Here is a 24,708-nt window from a genome sequence, read left to right on the forward strand (position 1 = left end):
TTACATACGTATTACCAGCTGCAAAACCTAGAAAATATGGTACATGTTTAAAAAGAAAAGTTCCACTTAAACCTCAAAAACCTGTGTATTAACAGTTACATTGGTGGGAACTATCTATCTAGAAGATCCTATTAGCAAGACAGTCAATTGCTAAGACTCTATAAAACAACATTCAATATGATACCCGTTTTTAAGAATCTACAATGACATCTTTTCTCAAGCAGCTGTTTAAGATTAAATTTTAAAAACCACTGAAATTGTACCTAATCTTCTTTTGTGAAAGCTACAGCTGCACTAAAATTAAGTCATTCTTTTTTGGAAAAATACTTTCAATAACTAAATAACAAAGTTGTTACCACCCTTCTCATTTATATTATGTTGGTTTTGATAATCACTATTTTAACCCCTCCTTTACCACTTTCAAATATTTAAAATTATTTTTTCTGACAAAAATCACTCAGTTTTAGCTGTAACTTGGTTTTCATTTTAAGATTCAGAAAGATTAAAATTAAACTACAAAAAAAGAAAAAAGCATATTCTGACCTTTTTGGCAAGTAACATCAAGGCCAAGAGAAATTGCTTTTTCTGTCTTCCTTCCCTACATTTGTATTTTTTTTTTTGCCATGATAACTTAAATTTCATAGAGCTCTTGGAAATAACTGATTTGCCACTGTATTAACATTTTAAAACCACAGCAAACATGCTCTGCTAAAAACACATTTTCAAGTAAAAACAATTTTTTAGTCAGATGAATTAACTCAAAACTTACTCTAAATAAAATTTCAAATTGTGAAACAGTCCATTTCTAATTAACCTTATGCCAATTTCTGCTGATCATTCCAACAATGAGCAATTACATCAAGATAAGCATTTTTTAATGTAAACATATAAACAACAAATAAAAAATAAGCTTCTTCCCAACCTTATAAAATGCAATGTGATTAACTGTACATGTTAGTCATGATTGCAAGTAAAGGGAAACTTACTCTAAAATAAAATTCTTCATTCCATTTTGGATTCAGTGTCTGTAAAAGAAATAAACATATTTACATACTAAAATTTCTTTAGGTTTGCCATTTTGCAATCATCAAAATGTGCATGCAAGTGACAATTTTCTAGGAAAAAAAAGGAGAAAAAAGCATGTCATAAAAAATTGAAATAAAAATATTGCCATCAAATTATTTCAAAATTCCGTACTGAATAAACTAAACATGGGAGGATATTTGAGTCAGATGATCCTAAAATAGATGTTAAGTATAAATAGGATTCTGTGAGTAAAAGGCAAATCACTGAGACCCTATAGAAGTAAAACCTGAAGACATTTCATTCTCAAGAGTCATTTAAAACCAGATTTAAAAAAAAAAAAAAAAAAAGTATTTTTTAAACACAAGGACAACTTTAGAACTACAAAAATAAGGAGTTTTATACTGTAAACTAAACAGAAAAAGAAAAAAAAGAACAAAAGGAAAGGTTATTTCCTCTGAATAGGTATGATTCTCTTCCTAACCTCCCTCAAGCCTATGGAGGATTTTAATTTTGTTTTAATAGCCTCAAAAAAACGTACAGAATAAAATATGCATACAGATTACAATCTGAAGGAAGCTCAAGCATGAAATAATAAATTGATAAAAAAAGAGAACTACAAACATTAGTAATTTGCGCAATTCAAATTTGGGTAAGCTTAAAAACAAGTATGATACATCCAATGGTTTTGTTTTCATGCCAAATCATTCCCTCATTCTCTCACATAGCAGAGATTTACCAGAAGAGCTGACAGTAAAAATTGGCTCTACACCCACCAAAATTTTGTTATAGCAGAGAAGGGAAAAAACCCCCTGTTACTTTTTAAATACTTGTATTCATCAAATGCGGCTGTTATTGGCAAGAGAGGTTCCATGTAATTTAACAAATGAAGCATGGTCTCATGCTAAACTTGAGGGCACTACTGTCCATCAATAATGCATTAATTTTGAATGCTGCTTAAGCGCAAATACAAATTTCAGGAAATATTTGATGTATTAGGTAGCACAGTTTTTGGTAAATGCCATGGTAACTGGCAGAAATTTCTTCCACCTTTACAAGTCAATTAGTAGGTCAAGTCAGAAAGTACAAACACCAGAATCCTAGCAAAAGAGAAAACCACTTGTAAAGAAAGGGTCCAGAAATAAATGCATGAATAACTTCATAAAGGATATTAGCAGGGAAACAACTACAAAAGTACTCATCAGCAAAGAGAGCTGCATCCTAAAAAGGGCAAGTGTTGTACAGATAAAGAACTGCCAAGAGTCAAGCTGAGTTAGATCTTCCACAGGATATTAGAACAAACACAAAGAAGGTTTTTTCAACCATCTAAATAAAACAAGAACATGGAAAGAAATGATGCTACTAAGCAATGAAGCTCGATGGGGAGACTAAGCATATTTAGATACAGGAAATTATGTTTAACATTACGTATGGGAAAGGCAGAATAACTAAGGGATCGATATGAAGATAGAAGCTGTCACAACTGATGTAGAAGTGAAGTCTTCATAGCTCAGTGCAGTCAAATTGAGGAAACTGGATAATCTTCATCCAGACTTTTAAAAGAATTAACACATTAAATCACAAGCCTAGTAGCAGGAATTTAAAGAATATACTAACCATCTTACAGGACTGTAAAGACAGCAAACAGCAAATACAGCTTTTTCTACTGCAGAAAGAAGAGAGCATTTCTAGCAGGCCATTCGAAACACAGCTCCAAAAGGAAACACAAGGCATTAATCAAATTTTACAGTTGGAACAACTAAAAGTGTGGAGGGAGGTAAATCAAAACAAAAAGCCTCAGAAATTCAACACAGCTAGATCATGACAGATGCATCTGAAATTTTTCTGATAACTTTATTTTTTCAGACTAAGGAAACAATGTGCATTTAATCCCTTTGGCTGTAACTAAGCACTTCATAAGGCTAGGTCCAGCTGTACAGTAGGATATGTATCAGACAACTGCACAGGTATTGTAAAAGGAGAATAAGAAAGGGGAAACTGCAGTCCTTTCTGCCTTCTTGAGGGCACTCCCGTGAGACAATGACAAACAGGAAGCTATACATTAAACTGAGGAAGACAAAAATGAGTAGAAAAATAAGAAACTAGTGAAGGGTTAGATGCTGTCATATTAAAAGAAAAGTTACAGAGGTAAAGTAGATAATTGGTGGTGTCTTTCACTCCTGAGATTGATTTTGCTCAATATTTTTTCCATTAATGATTTTAACTCAAAATCAAGATATACTAATCATGTTTGATTATTTATGAAATAAACAGAGATTGCAATTTGCATAGGAAGAACACTGCTTTGAGGGCAGAAGTCTTGAGATGAAATTTAACAACTCAGAACAGAAATTACTAACTAGAACTTTCCAATAGATGACCTATTATTATTATGGAAATGACTGAGAAAGTCCAGGCTTCAAGTGACAGTTACAAGAAACAGTGAAAAAAAGGCAGATGCAAGGAATACATCATCATCATCTCATCCTCAGCCCTCTGTTTACAGTTGGGCTGTTGTGCAAACATTGCCCTTTTTCTCTTCCTTGCTAGGGCAGCACTACAATCCATGAGTTTCTTCCTTGATACCATCAATACAATACTTTCACATCTTTATTACATTTTTTTTTCCTATTTATGGTGGTCTTCTCAGAAGTTTTCTTATTCTCCTTTCACATGGATCCAAAGCTAGTAAGTATTGCTTCAGATCAGCAGTAATGTTACAACCTTATTTCCAATCTAATGCTCTCTTTTCAGCCTCTCCTAACTTTTTGCACTATGGCCTTTACATTTCAAATGTGTGGGAGATGAATATGCTATGTCTTTAGTAAGCATGCTTTTATACCAGCAACACCTTTTCAAATAAGGACAATGTTATTCTAGTAAGAATTAAAAAATTAATTAAGGAATTAATTAAAAAAAGAATCAAATTGAATAAAACTCTGGATGTGATCACCATTATTTACTAAGAAGAAAGAGGGGGAAAAAAAAAAAAATCAAGTCCTATATTCATGCCACACTTCCTATCTCCTCTCCCCCAATTTCACAGACTTGCTACAAAGGACTTCTCTCAAAAGCCAAAGGATCCTTGCACCTTCATGACCTGCCTCATGACCTCTCTGCTATCATAGTCCTGAGTTTTAGTCACAAAGTTATAGAACAGCTGAGGACCTCCAGAGGTCTCTTCCAACATCTAGATGATCTAGACTCATACTACCTCACATTGAAATTCTTCCATTTCATTGAAGTGAAAGATGAAAATCTCCCTCCCATCCTCAGGCATTTGCCAGTTAACAAATGCTACCATGCTATTTCAAGACAATAAACAAGCAGTACAAGAACTGGACTTGTCTAGTCAGTTGTTTTTCAGTAAGCCATTATTCTTCAGGAATCCTGAACCATACATTTTGCAAACAAGCTGATGAAAGCAAATGCATAGACTATTCATAGGGTGCAACTGTTCAAATGTCTCTAACTTCCACTTTCTCCCCAGATGAAATGAGTTGCCCATATCGCTGTTGATCCAAAATTACTACAGTGGTCCAAATTATTTTTTAAATAAGAAAATAAACCTTCACCTACACTCATTTTATTCTTTTCATCTACCCTTTACAATGTAAGAAAGATTTATCAGTACATTGACACAGGTGTACTGATTTAATAGTTTCTCATTAGTATTGCCGTTCCAGAGTGAGACAAAGTCAATCTCATGCTTCAGCAAGAACATGTTAGTTAAAATTTTAGCAGAATTATAATAGCCAGGTATTTTATAATAGCCTGAAAACAACCTATCAAGCCTAAGCATTTTCTGTTCATATGATTTCAAGATCAGGAGTTGATTCCATGCAGCTACGTCCCAGGAAATGGCATGACAACAAGCACACTCTCTACAAAAGCAAGATATGCATATCATAAGAAAACCTCCCACATACTTCTATGGAATTGGCGATAAATCTTGAACCTATTTAAGGAAACAAAAAAATGCCACAGTCCATGTTGTTACTGTAGCAACAAACTAGGTACTGCTCTTTGGAAAAGTTAACATTTTTCTCACAGATTTTAACGTCTAAAAAGTTTACATAAAACTAAGCTAGATGGCCTACAAAGAACATATTTAAAAGGATATAATGAATGTTAAAATGCTATTATGAAACAAGTACCAATGGTTAACCAGGAAATCTTTTAAAAATTGCTTTTACTTTCCAACATCAAACATGCCCTGATTCCTATGAAAAGTTCTGCTTGAATCTTCCATGCTTCCAGGATTTCACATCGGTTTTCTCACAACACCTAATGTTCTGATTTTAGAACAGCATCATTCTATTTTGTATTTTCAAAAATAGATTTTTCCTCACTATTCTGTTTTGCAATAATGATGCCTATTGAATCACTGTTAATTCTAAATATCTTCATAAAAATGACAACTCATTACTTCTACCTTACTTTTCATACCAGTTATGACTTCCTTCCTCTCTGCTATCACCACCAGCAAATTTAAAAAAAAAACACAAACAAAAAAACCCACAAAAAACCCCAAATTTCCTTCTAAAATCTTAGAGCCCTGACAATAACAAATATCCCCTGGTGGAATTTTTGTTTGTGTAGAATGAAATTAAGAAACCAAGTAAAATTTAATTTTGGTTCTAATTAAAAATGAAAACAATTTCAGTACATTTCCAGGCTTTTCTTACAGCCTATCTTCCGTCATTTGGCTATTTTAAATTCCCATATTAGGAAAATATTTTGAAAATGGAAATTTTGAAAGGGAACATTAAAGAATGATCATTTGTGCTAAAAGTCAAATAAATTATAATTAAAGCAGAGTTTCTCAGTTCTTTATTTCAGCTACATCTTTCATTGAAATATAACTTTGATAAAAGAAACAGTGAATGATATGAGATTTGATAAGCCAAGCTTTAGAGAATAATATGCAACATATTAGATCCTGTCAACAAGTCATGCACACTGAAGATGCATGCACTTGTTTTCTTATTTTGGTCTGAAAAAAAATAGATAAATTATTCACTTGCTATACATGTATGCAACAATTTAAGTAAGTGTTGTATTATATTATGGAACTGTGTTCCAGTATTCTTAATGTTTCCAAAACAATGGAACAAGAAAGAGTATATACGTACCTTCTTAATAGTTTTTGTCTGCACAAGAGCAAGTTCTCTGTTCTCATCCGCTACATACAAGGAAAGTTTCACATACGGGTCACTGCAAAAGAAGATGCCATATTTAATGGGAATATAATTTTACAGCCAAATATAATTTCAGTATAAATTTGTCATTTAATTGGATAACAATAGCAGCTCTAAATACTTCCAGTGAAAGCGTTTTTACTGAAACCTAGTAACTGTAGTAAGCTACTGAAACATTTAAAATATGTGTTTGAATACACTCAGTTAAATATTGACCATAGCATTAAAGATAATTTAACTTGCAGCTCTGTCCCACTGCTATGGGCAAGAACAACTTGCTTGCATACAACTTCTGCTCACAAGCATGCACGTGGCAGGCCATCAAAACAAGTCAAGAAAAAATTTGAGTCATGGGTTTTAGAAGAGACTCACTGTAACCACTTGAGGTTGACAGGAAAGGGAACAGGAATCATCTTGAAGAACTAGTTCTATTTTTACTGAATCATAAAACCAAGCTGCATGGTATCAGCAGTGATACCAGGATGGTCCTTCTGTCCATCTGACACCCCTGCCTAGATCCTGAGGTCTCCTACCCACACCATGGGTCTCCACCTCCCCAGCTAGTCCACTGTGGTGCTCGCTGCAAAGAGATGCTTGCACACTCATCTCACAGGCAACTCACACTTGTGGGTCCCCCCTGAATGCTGCCATGGACCCTCTCCCCATCTGGTACCCTTGCCTGGACCAAGGGCCTCCTACTCACTGGCTGGTCCAGTTTGAGGTATGCTAGTGAATGCCACATGTCCTCTCTTGACACACCAGGCCTGGGGGAGGTACAGACACTCACTCTGCCACCCAACAGCTGGCACCCAGACTGTGACCAACAGTCTAGCCACTGGCACTGAGCTCCTCACCTGCATCTTGGATAATCTTAATGAAGAAGATGCTCCCATCTTTTGCATTCCCTTCCATGCTGAATACCACACTGACCCTGCTCCAGCTTTTCACGCCCTTCTCATTACCAGGTCGCTGAGGATCAAACACTATCATAAAGGTTTGCACAAATGCTTCAGCCTCCATTCAAACCTCATTTACAAGGTCAATGAAGCAGAGTGAATATTAACTTTGTAGCTATGGGGTATTATAACTGCTACCTTGAAATCTGCATAGTATTAAGTAGAACCACCACTAGAGCTATTTTCCATTAGAGCTTATCTGCACTTAGGGAAAGTCTTGCCCAGCATACCAGAACCAGGTAGCATAGACAAATCTGGCCTCAACTCCCCCTTGTCCCCGTTGACCTCGCTTCCTCTTTTCAGAAGGAGAAGGAAGTACATGTATTCCAGAGACCATACAGCTCTGTACGTCAGACACCTGTCAGATATAAAACGTGCCACTAAAGGAGGTCACTGCTTTCACCCTAACTAACTCCAGCTGCTTTCAGTAAGAAGTTTTTGCCTTTACTGAACAGACCATTGACATCTCTGCCCACTCTAAATGTGGGACAGACTGAGCCAGACTAAACTGTACCAGCAAAGTTCTCACTCCTGAATGTGAGGCGGGAATTTATCTGAATGATTAGATATTTGAGACTGTTTACTTACATGCATTCATTTACTTAAAATGAACACGTAGCTGGACAGATACTATAAACCAACATAAGTCGACACTGCTCCAAGTAAAGCTGTCTCACACCTCCCTCTACCCTGGACCCTTGTTCTGGCCTTTGTGTTGCTCCTTCTTCAGTGGCAAAACACCTCTGCACGGAGCCATGCACAGAAACAGATCAGAGGAAGGATTCAAGGCAACAGGCAGCAGGGAAAGAAGGGGTCACCTTCCAGCCCAATCAGTATCCTGGCTCGTTTCACTGTGCAAATGTGCTAACATTTTCTGTTCTGGGAAAGAGAGGATACATAGCAGAGGCGGGAAGGAGCGTCAAGGGAAAAGGCAGAATTTTTTATTTTTTTAAGTCACAATGTCATCATAACGTTTTCTAAAGTCTACCACCTGACATACTCTGCCAACAAATTAAACATCGCAAATAAATAGAAAACAGCACTTAAGGACGTCTTTAACCTACACGAAATGCACTGCTAGCTTGGGTTTTTTGTTTTTAGCTTTTTGAATAGCAATGAGCACTTAAAAAGAAAAAAGAAAACTGTTAAATAGAACATAAGGAAGCAAGCAAAGAGGAAAAGAAAAAAGACCTGAGATTTACCACTACAGTTTCTTATCCAGAAGCTGTGACTGATGTGATTTGATGACAGCTTATAGAAAAAGTTGTTTAAGTTGCGTTTATCTGCTTTACATACTGCTAAATTCAGCATTTCATTCATAACTCTGGAAGCTGCAGCTGCCTAAACAAATCTGACAGTTGGTAATTTTCTTCTGTGCTTTGAACTCATGATCTGTCCTAAAGAGCTGTGAAACTTCATGTGAAAGCTCTAGGAGCTGAGGATCAGAGCACCAAATTCATGTAGCAACAGTGGCAGAGACAGCATCTCATTCACAGATTGTAGCTTCCAGGCTAAAGTTTCCTAAAAGAATTTAGTCATCTGAAGAATAATCACCACCCACACAACTTTTGTTCACACCATCAGAAAATAAAAGGACATGAGTATCAGATACCACAGAACAGAACACTGAATTTGTAACAGTTTTCTTCTCCACCTGGAATTAACTGTAAATAAGAAATACAATTGAAGTCTATTAGGTTGCTTCTCTCACTGCATAGTTCTAACTAACCAGCAAAAGTCTACTGGAAATCATCTAATTTTTCTTCATTAGGATGCAGTATCGTGGTAATCACACTGAGTCATGGCAAGGGCTAAAACCAGACATACATCCAAAATCATGAATCTGGGTATCTTCTGCACCCAGATAAAGCACAGATTGAAACTTATTTTCAAGCACCATACACACTAGTTCTTAGTTTAAGAGGTTATTACAGAAGCCAAATGCTTAAGGAAGCATTTCAATTAATCCTCTTGAACTACATCTTTGTTTGGAGAAAACTGTGGTTTTACATTAGTCAATTCAAAGGAAGGTCTTAGTGAACACAAGACTGTTACAGCTTACAAGTTTCAGCCAATTCCACTGGGATCAGGATTCCATCACATCTAATTTCAGTGAAGTTAATGTCTAAATTAAATTGAAATACAGTAAAAGAAATTGTTTCTAAATCAGCAGATCTTAAAAAAAAAAAAAAAAAAAAAAAAAAAAAAAAAAAAAAGAACGGGATGATTCAGATGTCTTTCTACTGAGTATCTAGCCCTCCAGAGTTCAGGAGGACTTACTAATTTCCACAATGCTGAACTGAGGTATTTCCAAACATTTGAATACGGTTGTGACTCAGCTAATAAACCCACCAAAAGAGAAAATGCTGAGAAGCAGTAAGCAGGTGCTCCAAGGTGGCTCTGCAAAAACCAGCTCTGCCCAGCAGGGCCAGTGCCAAATTCACTGGATCCAGAGCTGGCACTTCAGCCAGGTGCCTACACCCTCCAACCTCCATAGCATCACAAGCACCTGTGCTACTCTGACAATGGGAAAACTCAGTCATTACCAGACTTCCTTTCCCACAGCTCCAGATAATAGAAGCAATCTGTACAGAGCAAGTCTCTGCATTATTTCTAATTATTATCCCGGACAAACTTGGTAAATGGCATCAAGGCAAAGTAAATATTTACTGCAATTTTTCTCTAACTATGTCTCTTTCCAAAATACTGCTAAAATTACATGTTACTTTTCCACAAAGATTTCACTTCCCTCCTACAAAACACCTGACTGATTCATACAAGAGGATTGCTAAAGAAAACTTGCAAAATCTACAAAATTGTGCTTGAACAACGAAACACCTCATAGCCAGAATGCATCAGTGTTAAAGAGCATATTCTTTCTGACGAGAAGGAGCCATTAAAGAACTGCCACTGTAGAGGCAGTACTGTACGATAAATAATCACTTTTTTATGCTAGGAACACAGTCTGACACTTTAAACTTAAAGCTTCATAAGCCTGAAGACCTTATCATGAGAAGTATTGTTAAAGAAAAGGTCAAGTTTACAATAATTAATGTTGCATTTTGTTCGTTTGTTTGTTTTGGGTTTTACAGTTTCTTTGTGATATTCCTCCTATACCATGGTGCCATGCCATCTTTAAACTTTTACTGTTGATCACAAATGAAGGCTCATCCTCTTGAATTCTAGCATTACCTGCAAAACTTCTTCAGGAAATTCAGACTTCTCTGGGCAGAGATGCAGAATGAAAGAAGCAGATCCACAATTAAGAATATAACAATAGTAGCAAAACAAAAAATATAAAAGGTATCCCAGAGAACAGACAGTAAACGTCAAAGTAATAGTAGAAGCACTGAAGGAACTTTACAATGGCTAATTGCACGCTGAAGTCCCATCTAAAAGCAAGTATTCTAGATGAACATGGCATCTTTGCAATGTAAAACTGGTACTGGCATGGCAGATTTATTAGACAACAACATGAAGATCAGTAAAATTGAGGAAAATTTGCAGAAGAAGAAATATAGCATCTGATCTGTTTAAAAAAAAAATCACTGGAAAAGGTATCAGCAAATTGGAATGAAATATACATGAAGACAAGAGGAAATACCAGATTCCTGTCTAACAACAGTATTTGTAGAAGTGTTAAAGAAAGGAAATCCTGATGATCCAGATCACAGAAGACACAATAATAAATGAGACACCTGCTGAAAGTACTCAGAAAAAAACAACAAAAACAACAAACCAACTAGGTTAGAGGGAACTTTTGAGCACAGAAAGCAGACTCAAAGCAGTTTGAAGTTGTACTTGCCAGATATTTTCACCCTGAAATTTATGGATTAAAAGGAAGGGAAGCAGGGGATTAAAATGAAGTATTGTTTTCTTGACTTTTATAAGGCAGACAGATTCATTCTTGAAGAAAGCATTATAAAAAAACCACAAAACATATGGCACTCCTGGTAACCACAACTACAAGTGATGTGTGAATACTTCCATTGTGTTCTAAAAATAAGGTGAAAACAGAGCAACTCATTCCATAGTTCCTTGTGAGCGTCAGTCTCTGACTTGAATCACTGCTGATTTGCATCAGGTTTTAAAACTGAATGCTAGATAAGTTTAAGAGCATGACACTGGATGAGCAGAATTGAGCCCTTTAGTTCATGCAGATGACATCATATATCTGACACATTTAACAGTGTTGCAATTTGCTTGGAAAACTCACTGTAGAGGTAGCTTTGAGAAAAAGTACTATCTTGGGAAGAGGGTAAAAGATTAAATTAAGAAATGTAGCAAAATAATAAAGTAGAAACCTACAGGTAGAAAACTTGATCTGTATGATTTTTTTACACCACTACCAGTGTTAAAATGCAATCTTAATGAAACTTGCAACATGAGAAACTGACAAAATCATGGACTTCGAGAAAGCTGTTAATGTAGTTAATATCCAAGTGAAAACTTACACAGCTGTTCTAGTAGAATTACTGTAATAACAGAAAATGGATATAGAAAATAAAACCTAAGTTTGGAGCCTGGGGACAGTACAGATGGCAGTTCTTTATAGCCAGTCCAGCACCTGATTTTACACTGGCCAGCTTTCAAATAGAAGGATTACAACACCAGGGACACCAACAAAGCGATATGACAGACTGACGGAGAAAGCCACACAATACAAGCAAGGTCACTGTGACCAAGAGGCTGTGCACTAAAGAGATGACCCAACTATAATGGCAGGACATAATAAACATACATTTAGAGGAACAAAGAGTAACGTCATAATACTCTCTTTATCTGTGAAGGTGTTTCTTGATGAAAGAGAAGCTATTTTTATAATGAAGATTTAGCAGGGAGGGCGGTGAGGTACACAGAAGTTTCTTTTACCTGCTATAGGGCTCCTTCTTTCCAGATAGTGCTGCAGAAATTACACCAAAAAAGCCAACCTCAGGTGCATTCATAATAAAATGCAACATAATAAAAGGAGGAGGAAAAGAACAACTCCAGGTGCAGTGGAGACAGGCACAGCTACTCAGTGTGAAAGGTTATAGTTTTTAATGCTTTAAATTTCTTATACTTGACAATGTCATCACCCACTAATATCAGAAGCCAGCAGATATATTCACTATGTATTATTAGGCATTCAAAGAACTAAGCAGGATTATAAAGTCAGGTTTTTGTAATGAGAAATGAGGCCAATCACTATCATCCTAGTGACTGAAGATGAATGGGAGTTGATTTCTTGAACACCTTTCTATAATATTGCTCTTTACAAAATTCCAAAGTGATTAAAACCAGTATCCCCATCTATCCCAACATGATCAGCCTAAACCCAAAGAAAATGTCAATGCCTGCTCAGAACTTTGAAGCTGATAACAGTTCTCTGAAGAACTGGAATCCTAAGAAAATGACGTTCATAAGAAAAGTTACATTAATCATGATCACAAGTTAGTGCAAAGAGAGTTTGGCAGAGCAACAGCTATAAAAATGTCTGAGGTCTTAAGAAATACTTTTCCTGAGCTTCTGAAGTCCCTCAGACATTCAGAATTATCCATTTGCCATGGTTTTTCCAACTCTCAGTATTTGATATTTTCTTAATTCTCAAGCAACTGTAGATACAGAATTATCAGCTTTCATTTGAACCTCAGCGTGAAAAGGCAAGTTTCCAGCTCTTCTTCTTGTGGAGAACAACAGAAAGCACTGATGACCTAAAACCTCTGAAAATCTTAAAAACAAACAAACAAAACAACACCAAAAAAATCCCCAAACCCAAAAGCAGATCAGCATCTTTTAAAAACCATGTTATTTCAGAGTACTGTGAAACTGTGGCCCATGAATAGTTTCCTATTTGCTCACTTGAGTCTGCAATTGCATTTGCTATATATTCTTGAAACAGCTTTGAAAGCAAGTCTCAAAACATCCTTTGCCAGTGACCCAATATATTATTTATTTTAAGCTACAAAAGAAGGCGGTGGAGAGCACAAGCATATGTGAAAGAACAATGAAATTACTAAGCTCTACTCTGCTTTATTTTTATTTTAAAAGCTGAAACTGCCTCTCCAAGTATAAAATTTAGTATCACTTCTTCTGCAAGTATGTGTATGCCAAGCTTGTCACATGAAGACAAACTTCATATTTCAAAATAGGCTTATTGTTTCAAAGGAAACAAGTCTTGCACAAGATGATAAATTTGCTTCTGTAAGAAATACAGGCGCATTCCCTTTGTGTTATCCCTTTCCCTCCTCTGTTCCACATACATGAAAGGAACTCATCAAGAGCTCATGTAATTCTGTCTAGAAAAATTCTAACACCCTCAAACATGAAGGCAGCAAAGGCTTTTTCTTGAAGCAACATCCAAATTAAATTCTTTCCATGGTCTTGAGGGGACGTCTATTTGGCTATTGGTCAATTTTCATCCAATACCTTTTCCCACCCACTCACCCCATCAAACCTACCTGTGCTCTTTAGTGCCCAGTGGTGGTGGTGGATATTAAAAAAAAATCCTTCTCGGGCCTCTTAAGGCACATGCCTCTCTCTATTCCTGAGTAATATAAAGTTGAATGTTTTAACATTCCCCAAAATTACGAACTTCAGATTTAAGTCAAGTACATTTGTAGACCTCAGGTCATCTTCTTCCCGTGGAACTGGGAAGGCTGAGCACTCTGGGTTTGTCTAGTTTGGAGAGAAGGGAGGCTGAGGAGCAACCTCATTGCTCTCTGCAGCTTCCCGAGGAGGGGATGTGGAGGGGGAGGTGCTGAGCTCTTCTCCCTGGGATCCAGGGACAGGACACCTGGGAATGGCTCAAAGCTGTGTCAGGGGAGGTTCAGACTGGACATTAGGAAACGTTTCTTTACCGAGAGGGTGGTCAAACCCCAGAACAGGCTTCCTAGAGAGGTGGTTGATGCGCCAAGCCTGTCAGTGTATACAAAGCATTTGGACAATGCCCTTAATAGTAAGTTTTAACTTTTGGTCAGCGCTGAAGGAGTCAGCCAGCTGGACTAGGTGATCATTGTAAGTCCCTTCCGAGTGGAACTATTCTATTCCACAGCTGTGACTCCTTCATGTCCAGTTCTAACAATCTATATATGCAGATGACTGATCTGTTTCTGCTGCATAGTTTTGAACTCTGAGGCTTGTCAAATGTGATTTGTTCACATCACTTTTTGGAAAGAAGGAAGGAAGCATCATCCTACCTATCTGCAGCCCGAAGCCAGCCTCTCTCAGCTGTTGCAGAGAGCAGTGACCGCAACCACTGCAATCCCTGGCTTTCAGCACGTCACATTTAACTGTAACTGAGGCAGACAGGACAGACAGAATTCCAGTATTTGAACTTAACCTCTGTGAAATTTGAAGGAAGGAGAATAAGCAGAATGCATTCAAAATTTCTACTGTCTTACACTATTGCACTGAAATTTGAGGAAGCTCTGCACCGTTTGCCAGTGCTTATCCACTCCTTAACTGGAACAACAAAAGCACACCAGCCTACCACTTTCCAGGCATGACAGATTAAATACAAGAGAAGTAAAAGGTACAGGTAGAGGGAAAGGAACAGCAGCGCAATTAAACCTGCCAGAACTCACTTGTCAGATTTACTTTTTTTTTTTGGAATAATGTATTTATGTTACCCCAGTCTTAAAGCAGGTAATATTTATTCTCACCAGGATACTGTAAAGATTAGAAAATGCCAGCACTAGCAGAATTTATTAACATGCACAAAAAAAATCCTCCCAGTTACTCAAGACAAAGCAAACTCTAGGCTTTATTTCATGCTGAGATTTGTGCCTTACAAGCAGCACCTCCCAAACTGTAAGACACACCTGCCAGGGAAGCAAAGAGCCAAGCTAGGACGTGGCTGAAGGCCGCTGCATGTTTCTCCAGACCTGCTCTTTTAAACTGGCATGGAGATATTATCCGAAACAGCTTTCTCAAGAAAGGGCTCAATATTTCAAAACCTTTACCATATAAACTTTTCAGTGTGAACAACCATGCACATCATTTAGTACAAGCACTTAGAGATACACCTATGCTACTGTTACAAAAGTAGATGTATAAAGGTGTCTGAATTCGCTCTACTCACAGCAGCTTAGCACTTCATATGAACTAATTTACTCTGACCAGACACTCAGGTAAATTTGCAACTGTGGTTTATATGTACTATTACAGATGCACTTTTACAGTCAGTATGCCTTCAAAAACATAACTTACAAATTCAGATCAGTAAAATTCATCATCTTCAAAAATATTCATCTCAGTGAGTCTCCATATAATTATGGGAGCCCCATTAACAGCAATTAACATCAGGGATGAAGCAGATTATACCTGGCAAGAGGAAGGTCCTTGAACCTGAAAATGTTTTACAGAATCATTTAAACACACTTAGAGACAACTCTGTGTGCACATGCACTTAGTAGAGCTTAAAAAGCAATCAATAATTTTAAAAAATCTCAATGTTTTGCTTGGCGATTTTTAGATTCAAAGAGATGATGGAAACAAAGCCCAAAATACGCCTCATTAAATAAGGTTAGAATAATAATGAGATACTTCTAACAAAGTTTTATGAAGACTAGTAAAAACAATGTTGTAAGGCAGAATATCTCTTAGAATCACTATCATTTTTATCCCAATAACCATTTTCCCCAGTGAATTTCCCCAGTCCTGCCACTGTAAGAAGGGAGAAGTACAATGAAAATATACAGAAATTAACTACAAGGATGCTTCAGAGCATGTCATCTGCATTTGCTCATTGTTTTTTATTTTAGCATGAGCCTTCTGGCGTTCATCTTCTCGTCTGTACCATATAAAATCCATTATGAGTTTTTCTAAAAGAGAAATAAGATTTTGCTCTCACTGTCATACAAGTCTCATGTACTGTGACCAAAGCAAAGCATAGAGTGACTAACCGCACTAGAATAAAGGAACATCTGCTTTCAAGTAGAAAAGAAAACCTTACCTTATCCTTCACTGAAAAGCCAAACTTGCAACCCATTGTGTCTAAGCATCCTAAAACTTCACGTCTCCATACTAAATCCCAGAGCCATTTTACAGGCCTCACATTTTCCTTCTAGTTTTTTATTTTCCGAAGAAAGGCTCACACCTCATCTGGCACTACAAGAAATTTAGCAAGGCTTTATTCAAAGAGCTGCTAGAGATAATGACTCACATCACAGACATCTGCAAAGAAGTGCCTGTGGGTGAAAAAGGGAGTTATAAATTATATATCAAACTCCACCTACAGCATCTCCACCTTCCTAGGTTGTTCTTTTAAAATTCTATATTCTAATAAAGAGTAACAAGACCAGATACCTTTTGCACTTTTCCTGTACTGAAAAACTCCCAGAGCATAAAGAAAAGCTCAGTTTTCTAAACATGTCTCCAAAAAAGTACCTTTTGATCTTCTGAAAAGGATGGAAGTGTAAACACATGTTTTTTGGTTTTTTTTTTTTCATTTTCCTTTAGGCCATTTTTTGTGATTGTAAGGCAGAGGTAAATGAATGCTCTAACAGAACAGACAACCTGCATACATCAGCCCCTAGATCTGAATTCTTCTTATGCTGTTTCACACTCCTAAAATATAACAAGTTCTAAAATCCAGCAGGAAAAAAAATTCAATGACACCTGACCTCTGGACCAGAAAAGTTCAACGCAGGCAGCATCCCTACCAATGAGTACTACACACACTGGTTTCGTTCAGGAACAGGTTTATCCAGCTTGACACAAATGAACAAGAGAGGCCACAATTTTAGAAACACTTTAAACGACCTAATTGAGCACTGCTGCTAGAAGCTGGCTCACCCCACTACTTGCTCCTGTCCCTGTGCTATCCCCTTTTCTGTCAACAAACACTCACCTCACACAACAGAGATGAAACAGACGGGGAAATGAACTTGGGTTAAACTTGGGTGAAGCCTTCCTTCCTTCAGTCCAGGCTGTCATAAACCCAGACTAGGTCCTTCATCCAGTTCACCGTAAGGCCTCACAAATATTTGTGCCGGTTGGTGGAAGAGTTGGCGGAAGGTGGAATGAGCAGCTAAGGCTCAGAGGATGACAGGACTTGTCCTTGCCACACTATGGGCAGGTCTGCCGAGGTTTTCAGACAGAACTGCTTTGGTCTTGCCCTATTGTCCCAAAGAGTCCCACTGCTACTACCCCCTTTTGCGTCAGATGGGACAAGGTGAGCCATTTCACAGGACCAAACTGAAGACAACTGTTCGCTATTTTTGCCAGGTTTCCTGCTCAGCAAGAGTGGTATGAGCAAGACTCTGGCAGTAATGATTTAGCAAGTATGAATTGTCATCTCATCCTCAGAGACCTTTGGCTCACCACCGATGCTGCTAGCCCATCCACCAGCCATAGGCCACAGAAGCCCCGTGTCCTCAGCTGCTGCAGGCAGACACATGAATCCTGAGACGGAAGCAGAATGATATCCAATGAAAGTAAAAAAGCAGAAAGCAAAGGAAATGTGTAATTAGACTGTGGAATTGACTGTGGTTAGAGAATTAGCCAGGTTCAAAAGGGACCAAGTTGGTCATGTGCATAATAAGAGTAATAAGCTAATTACATCAAAAACTTTGGAATCCTCTTGCCTGAAGTCTGATGTTAATCTTTAATTACTGAGGTAAAACTGAAACTTAGAGAAGCCCATTATTTTCTTGCTAATATAGGTTGAATTAGCTGGTAGAGATCACTGTGAAGTCCAGACTTCCAACAACCTCAGATTAAAAAATCCTGAATTCAGACTTAAAAGACAAGTTAACTCAGGACAGTGCCAAGTATGAGGTTTTCAGTGCAAAATAAGGAGCTGGCTATCTTTTATCTATATTCATTGATCCTTATTCTGCAATATGCCACTAGGAAAGAAAATAATACCCTCAGAGGCACAGAGAAAAGTTATTCTTCTAGCTATTTCATCCCCTTCCCATATGAAGTCTTTACCAAGAGCAAACAGGTTCACAGTCATTCCTCCTCTTTTTCAGCACCATTCAAACCCACCCCACAGTCTGGGAAACAGTATCATAGGTCAAAGAGCACCAAGAAACAAGAAAGAAGAAAACATAACACTGAAAATCACTTATTCCTGGGATGCTACTTCTACCAGTCCGATTTCAGTGCAGCACACAGCTTATGTTGGCAAGCCTCATTTATGTCCTGCAGAGAGAATATCTTTTGTTCTGTGCAGAGGGAACCAACATGAAGCTTGCTACTGAAGAAAGCCATTTTGCAAACGCCCCAAAGCACGCGACATGCTAGTGGGAATGGGAGACAGTAACCAGACCAGAAAAGTAAAAGCGGTATGGATTGCCACATATCCTATGAAGTCTCAAAGTGCAAAGTGTTGTCATGTGGTTACTCCTGCACAGGCACGTTTGCTAGCTTCCTTCCTAAAAGCATCTGTAATCACAAGGCCCAGAGATTTACAGGCAGCTCAGCTACCATAATCCACATTGTTAGAACAGACCTAAGGGACAAGCAACATGCTGTGCTTGAGCTCATGTCCTGACTAGTGCTTTCCAGGACAGCCGAGATCACTATGAACATCTACCTTAAAAGCAACAGAAACTGTTAAATTCTACTGACATCCAAAAAGAGCAAGGTCTGATAGTCTCTCTTACATAAATATCTGCATCTGCCTTTGCAAAAGTATAAATCTCATGGATTATAAAGTCACATGAAACAGGTAAATTAAGACTTCCTCCCTTAATATAATTTGTCATTAGAAATTTACATGGCAGATCCCAAATAACTCTAACTTCCACTGGGACAGCTAGAACACCAAAGTCTTTATCTCTCTGAAACCACATACACCATGCCAACTGCAACAGCAAATATCCTGCAAAAGAAGCAACTCTATTTCACATTGTGTTATCCACAGTGTTAACAAAATAAACTGAAGAAGTGTCAGTTGATGAAAGCAAACATATCACTAAAGCCAGCGATGTTATCTCTATTTCCAATAACTAAAGACTGGATCTCAGCTATTTGAGAAAAACCTCCACATACTGATTGTCTCAGAATTCAATGTAAATTTCTAACTAGAAACGTATATTTTAGCAGTACCAAATTGAAAGTGATGTCTTGCCATAACCAGCCACAGAAAGTTTGCATAGAATTGAGACAAAGGCAAAATGTAGGCAAAATAAAGCAACTAAAACACCATTCAGTAACTTCCACCCTTACCTCAGTATCTTCAGTTCTTTGGGGCTGTGTCAGGTGTATCAGAAAAGCTACTCATACCTGTTCTTTGTCATCCACATCATGCCATCACTATGGTGAGTCCTCCTGCTGTCTCATTTATGAGGACACTTCCAGCACTGATCAGCAGGCCTTAACACCAGTGAATTTACACAACAAAGAGTGCTCTCTCAGATCCTCTGTCCTTAGACTGATTGATTACTCTCCTCTTCAACCCACTCTCAGCTGACACACCAAATATATTTTCAGTTAAGAAAACAAAAAAAAGCAATTATTTTCCTTCCACAGCATGGTCCTCTGTATAGGACAGTCTCAATGAAAAGATAAACAGTGCTGAAACTGTTAATCAGACTGGACACACTATTCCTCAAGTGTTAAACAAAACACAGTGTTATTCTACAGGAGCATGGTGTAAGCTGAATCATTAGCATGTGAAAAAAGATAAAACATTTAAGACAATCAATGGAGACAAAATACTAGTAAATTCAGGATGATCAAGTGTAGCATGCCGAATACTAGGACAAATGACAGAAGAGTACAGCAAAGAATAAAGAATTACTTATTTACATTTGTCCTGGTTTTGGCTGGGATAGAGTTAATTTTCTTTCTAGTAGCTGGTACAGTGCTGTTTTGGGTTCAGTATGAGAAGAATGTTGATAACACACTGATATTTTCAGTTGTCCCTAATAATGTTTAGACTAAGTCAAGGATTTTTCAGCTTCTCATGCCCAGCTAGCAAGAAGGCTGGAGGGGCACAAGTTTGGAGGGGACACAGCCCGGACAACTGACCCGAATTGGCCAAAGGGGTATTCCATACCATGTGGCATCGTGCCCAGTATATATAAACTGGGGGGAGTTGGCCTGGGGGAGGATCACTGCTTGGGAACTAACTGGGCATCGGTTGGTGAGTGGTGAGCAACTGCATTGTGCATCACTTGTTTTGTATATTCCAATTCCTTTATTATTGTCATTTTATTATTGTTGTTATTATTGTTATTAGTTTCTTCCTTTCTGCTCTATTAAACTGCTCTTATCTCAACCCACGAGTTTTACCTTTTTCGTTCTGATTCTCTTCCCCATCCCACTAGATGGAGGGGAGCAGGGGGAGTGAGCGAGCAGCTGCGTGGTGCTTAGCTGCTGGCTGGGGTTAAACCATGACAACATTGTACAACACAATAACATCTTTTAAATCTTGACTTTCAACAGCCACAGAGGACATAGATGGAAAAATAAACTAAAAATTCACAAAATAAATGACATTTCTATTATATTTAAATTTTAAGGAAAGCAGCAGAAGGAAAAGTTTCTTGCTATTTATCCCAAGTATAGAAGATAGCAAGTTCTGCACAAAAGCACTACCATTAAGAGACTTGAACCACTGACTTCTACAACAGGAGGGGAACTTGGCAACAAGGGTTAGGTTTAATGAATTAAATTCCCCAGAGATTACCGTGTCAACAGTTGAATGAAAAATACAAGTTATGCAAACACCTCATAGAAGGCAACTGGCCTCTATTGTTTCCAATGAGTAGCAGTCACTGACATCCTAGAAGTTAGGCAATGACATGCAGCCACATCCTTTGCGGGTGCTGTCCAACCCCATTCACATCAGCCACATAAACATCTAAATGGCACGTGCACTATTAAAGGCCACAAACCTTTAAAGTCATTAGGAGGCAGAAGGCCAAAACTGTTACGCAACATGAACATTATACAATCAGCCTTCCCCCCCACCCCCCGGGCCGACAGGTAAATGTCTAACTCCATTGTTTCTCCTTGAAATATCTGACTTCAATATTTTCTTTCTTACACGAGAATTGAAAAGGTTGTGATCTCCAGGGTCAGTGTGCTCTCGTAGCCACTACCCTTGGCAAGCCAGTCTTTAATGCTACTGAAGGATGTGGCAACACACCTATGTAAAAGTCTCCACCCACCAGAAAAGGAGATGTGTATCATGCACTTATCGCCCAGAAACAAAATTTCATTTATTGTTCCTAAGAAACGCCACGTTACTCTAACTGCATGAAATAAGTCTGAACTTCTATCTGTCTGAGCAGCCCCTTCCTAAGGGCTTTCTCAGAGAAACACAGGGGACGTATGCTTTTGAACAGATGTTATCCCTGACCACCCCCACGCCTTTTTTTTTTTTCTTTTTTTTCTTTTTTTTTTAAGTCTCCTGGTGCAGACATGGCTACAGCTTCAAGACAGCATGCATTTGCTATCTACAAGATAGTTTCTGGGACTGCAGTTTAATTAGATTTTCCTTCTACACCTAGAGCAGACAGGAACCGTAAGTTGCCAAAAGTTCCCAGAAACCAGCATTTGTGGGTGCCACAGGAAGTCTACTTAATTAAAAAGGAATTACTACTATAACAACTGAGAGTACAACACTAAATACCACGTCAGTGAAAATAAATATAACCCAGCCCAGTAACATCTCTATTAGGATTGTCCTTTTCTCAGACCTGCCTTGCTTTCCACCGTCTCCCTGCAGCCTCAGCAGACAGCAGCTGACTCCAATTCTCTACATGAAGCTGCACATTTCCAGCACAGTGCAAGGCCTAAACTGAACACAGTAGAGGCTCCGATGGCATCTGGCACCCAGTTACTGATGCCATCAATATAAACAAGAAATTCCTTATGCAAATGAGAGACTGATTAAGTCTCCAGCTGCTCTTGCGTTGCGCCTGACAGCCACGCTGCAAGGCGTCGTGGCCAGGAGCTCTGCCAGGCGGGACGCCCCAGGCCACTGCTGCTCCTGCCACATCCAAATGCAACTGCTTCTGGCAAACCAGAGCTCCTGAGACCTTCAGTTTTAACCACAACTCTTTGCCTTTTATTACAAAAATGCATCAAAAACTATATTAAACATGTTATTATGTTCACAAAGCAGTTTAAAAAAGGGCCAAACTGCCCGAGCAACCTTCGTGCGCAGGCACTGTGAATCTCCAAATGTACGGTCACACACACTTTTGCCTCCTGCAGCCGCAACTTCTGCACCTTTGCATGCAACATGTGCCCACGTTTTTTATTTCATCCCCCTTTATTTTATTCAGTGTTTAGCCTTGTTCTGAAGACTGAATGATTAATTTCCTCATAGACTTTTCTCAGGCTCCAATTTGCAGGGTATTGGCCTATTTCACAAGCATTAATCCTGTCCCCCCAACACCCATGGAAACCGAGGGCTGGCATTCTTTCACATTTTACAATTAGCTATCCAAGACACTGAAAAGAAAACAAAAACCCCATACAGCGCTTTTCTGTGCTGCTTCTCTGACCTTGATGTTCGCAGGGCTGTTTCTCTCATTTTTTCCCTCACACCTCTGCCTGTCCAGTGTTTTTGCCCTTTCTTAAACACGCTTTTCCAGAGGTGCCTCGGGCATCGCTGACAGGCTTAGCTGTGCCCGGCACTGAGGCGGCTGCAGAACCGGCTGGAACCAGCCGGAACCAGCCCCATCCAGCACGGGGCAGCCCCAGGCTCCCCTCACAGAGGTCCCCACAGCGCCGCTGCCAGCACCCGGACACGGACACCCAACGTGCCCACACACTTAAAATCCAGTTTTTGAAGAGCACGTAATATTCCACAGCATTTTAAGACTATACTAACGTCACTTTTGCAGGCAGATATAAGCTGTTTCTGTACTCCAAGCCATACAGATGTGAACTATAGCTTTCATCAGCTCTGACACTTTTCAGACAACATCATGAGCCGACTCATCAACTAAACTCAATAAAAACCAGTCTTCTCCCCCATTTGCCACCCAAAAAGAAGGTGGACCACTTTCTGCTGGGTTAGTGAACTATCTCAGCACAGGGCACAACAAGAACTCGGTGCAGGAGCTGGCACGGGCCGGCGGTGAGGGGACCCACGGTGAGCGGAGGGGGAGCGGGCAGAGTCTTCACTTGTTTCCAAGATGGAGAGCTGCAAGGTGGAGGCACGTTTTCACTTCTCACCACCATCTTGCTCAGAACCAGCAGATCACAGGAGGCCAGAGCAGGCCCTTCAGGTTCACCTCCTGAAGACAGCACTTACAGACACAAGGCTGTAGACATAAAAATCCATTTTCTCTCCAATCCATACCAGGATTTTAGGTACTAAGCATTCACCCTTCCTGCAATCACATCCAAAAACACGTATAAAATTTACAGGGTTAAGTGAACTCGTGCCATTAGAGGAGCCAACAGTACCATGCCCTAGGACATTAAGAAAAGGTTTGGCTGGCAGGTCCACAGGGGTAATAACCTTCACCAGGGGGAAAAGAAGTAATGTCAGGAAAGGTAAACCTCTTCAGTTGGTATCACACTAAGGGCACACAAAATACCCATTCTCCACAGCTGCATTAGGAAGGCAGTGTGGTGGTGTATTTCTTTGCCCCTCTCCAGGCTGATGTACGGACTTGGGAAGGCTCGCTAGCCCTTCGCACAAGTGTGAGGAGCCGGGCAGTGAAGCGACCCTTGGCTGTGCCAGGAACTCTTCCCCAGCTGAGACAGGGAGATCTGCTGTGCGTCTCAAGGACTCCTGCTGCCCGGCGGAGGGAGGTGGGGGACGGGAGGAGAGATGGACACTTCTCACAACAACCTGCAGCCAGTTCTCTCTCCTAACAACCAGCAGACCCTGTTAGTACAGTCCTCCCCTGACAGGCTGGGAGCAGCCCCTGTGTTTTGAGTTCTTCTCCAACAGCCTGGGGATTTTCCAGCGCAGCTGGCATCCCAGCAATGTGTTGATGGCAAAAGTCCATCACCTCCTGAACCTACAAGCAGCGGTACTACGGGAGGCCCTTGGAGCTCTCCCGGACCGCAGCGGGCTGGGACCAGCATCTCCCCCGGAGCGGGACGCCTCTCGGAGCTCCCAAACTCTCCTGTTTGTTTGCGAAAGTTGGAGATCTGTTGCCGAAAGCCAACGCAGCCGGGGCTGGTTCTCTCTGCTCCTTGAGGCTCGACCCTTCGCCTGTCGAGGCAACCACTGGAGCATTTGATGTGAATATTTTCACTGACCTCGAGGGGAATTTTTAATAGGTATACCTCTTTTTCTCTCTTCTATTGTATGTATTTCTGTTAGCACCTTTATGCACGCGTATGTACTAACCTCAGTAGTCTACAGTAAGTATGTTATAGCCAGTATATTGTAAGATACAAGTTAATACTTTCAAATTTATACTTAAATTACTGTCATGACTTTTATTCAACCATGAATGGATTTTAGGCTGCTACTATACTCATAATCCCTTTAAGCTATAAACCGTTGCCCAAGTCTGGGACTAGGAGTCGATCCAGCCACACCTAGACTCTGAGAGGAGTTTAGAAAGCAAGGGGGTCTTCTCTGAATCTCGTGACTCAACGGGAGGGTCTTCCTT

The 24,708-nt window shown here is 39.3% G+C and overlaps 1 protein-coding gene across 4 annotated transcripts in view; it reads right to left on the reverse strand.

The window, feature by feature from the left end:
• The window catches only part of NEDD4L (NEDD4 like E3 ubiquitin protein ligase), a 193,911-nt gene that overhangs the window by 110,813 nt on the left and 58,390 nt on the right, over positions 1 to 24,708 (reverse strand). For all 4 annotated transcript variants that reach the window (XM_069775421.1, XM_069775423.1, XM_069775422.1 and 1 more), the window contains exons 3-4: positions 6,159 to 6,240; positions 987 to 1,025 (exon numbers count right to left, since the gene is read on the reverse strand). In XM_069775421.1, coding sequence (XP_069631522.1) covers positions 987 to 1,025; positions 6,159 to 6,240 — 121 coding nt within the window. The remainder of the gene's footprint in view (positions 1 to 986; positions 1,026 to 6,158; positions 6,241 to 24,708) is intronic.

The sequence above is a fragment of the Haliaeetus albicilla genome, chromosome W, assembly GCF_947461875.1.
Source record: "Haliaeetus albicilla chromosome W, bHalAlb1.1, whole genome shotgun sequence".
Lineage (NCBI taxonomy): Eukaryota > Metazoa > Chordata > Aves > Accipitriformes > Accipitridae > Haliaeetus > Haliaeetus albicilla.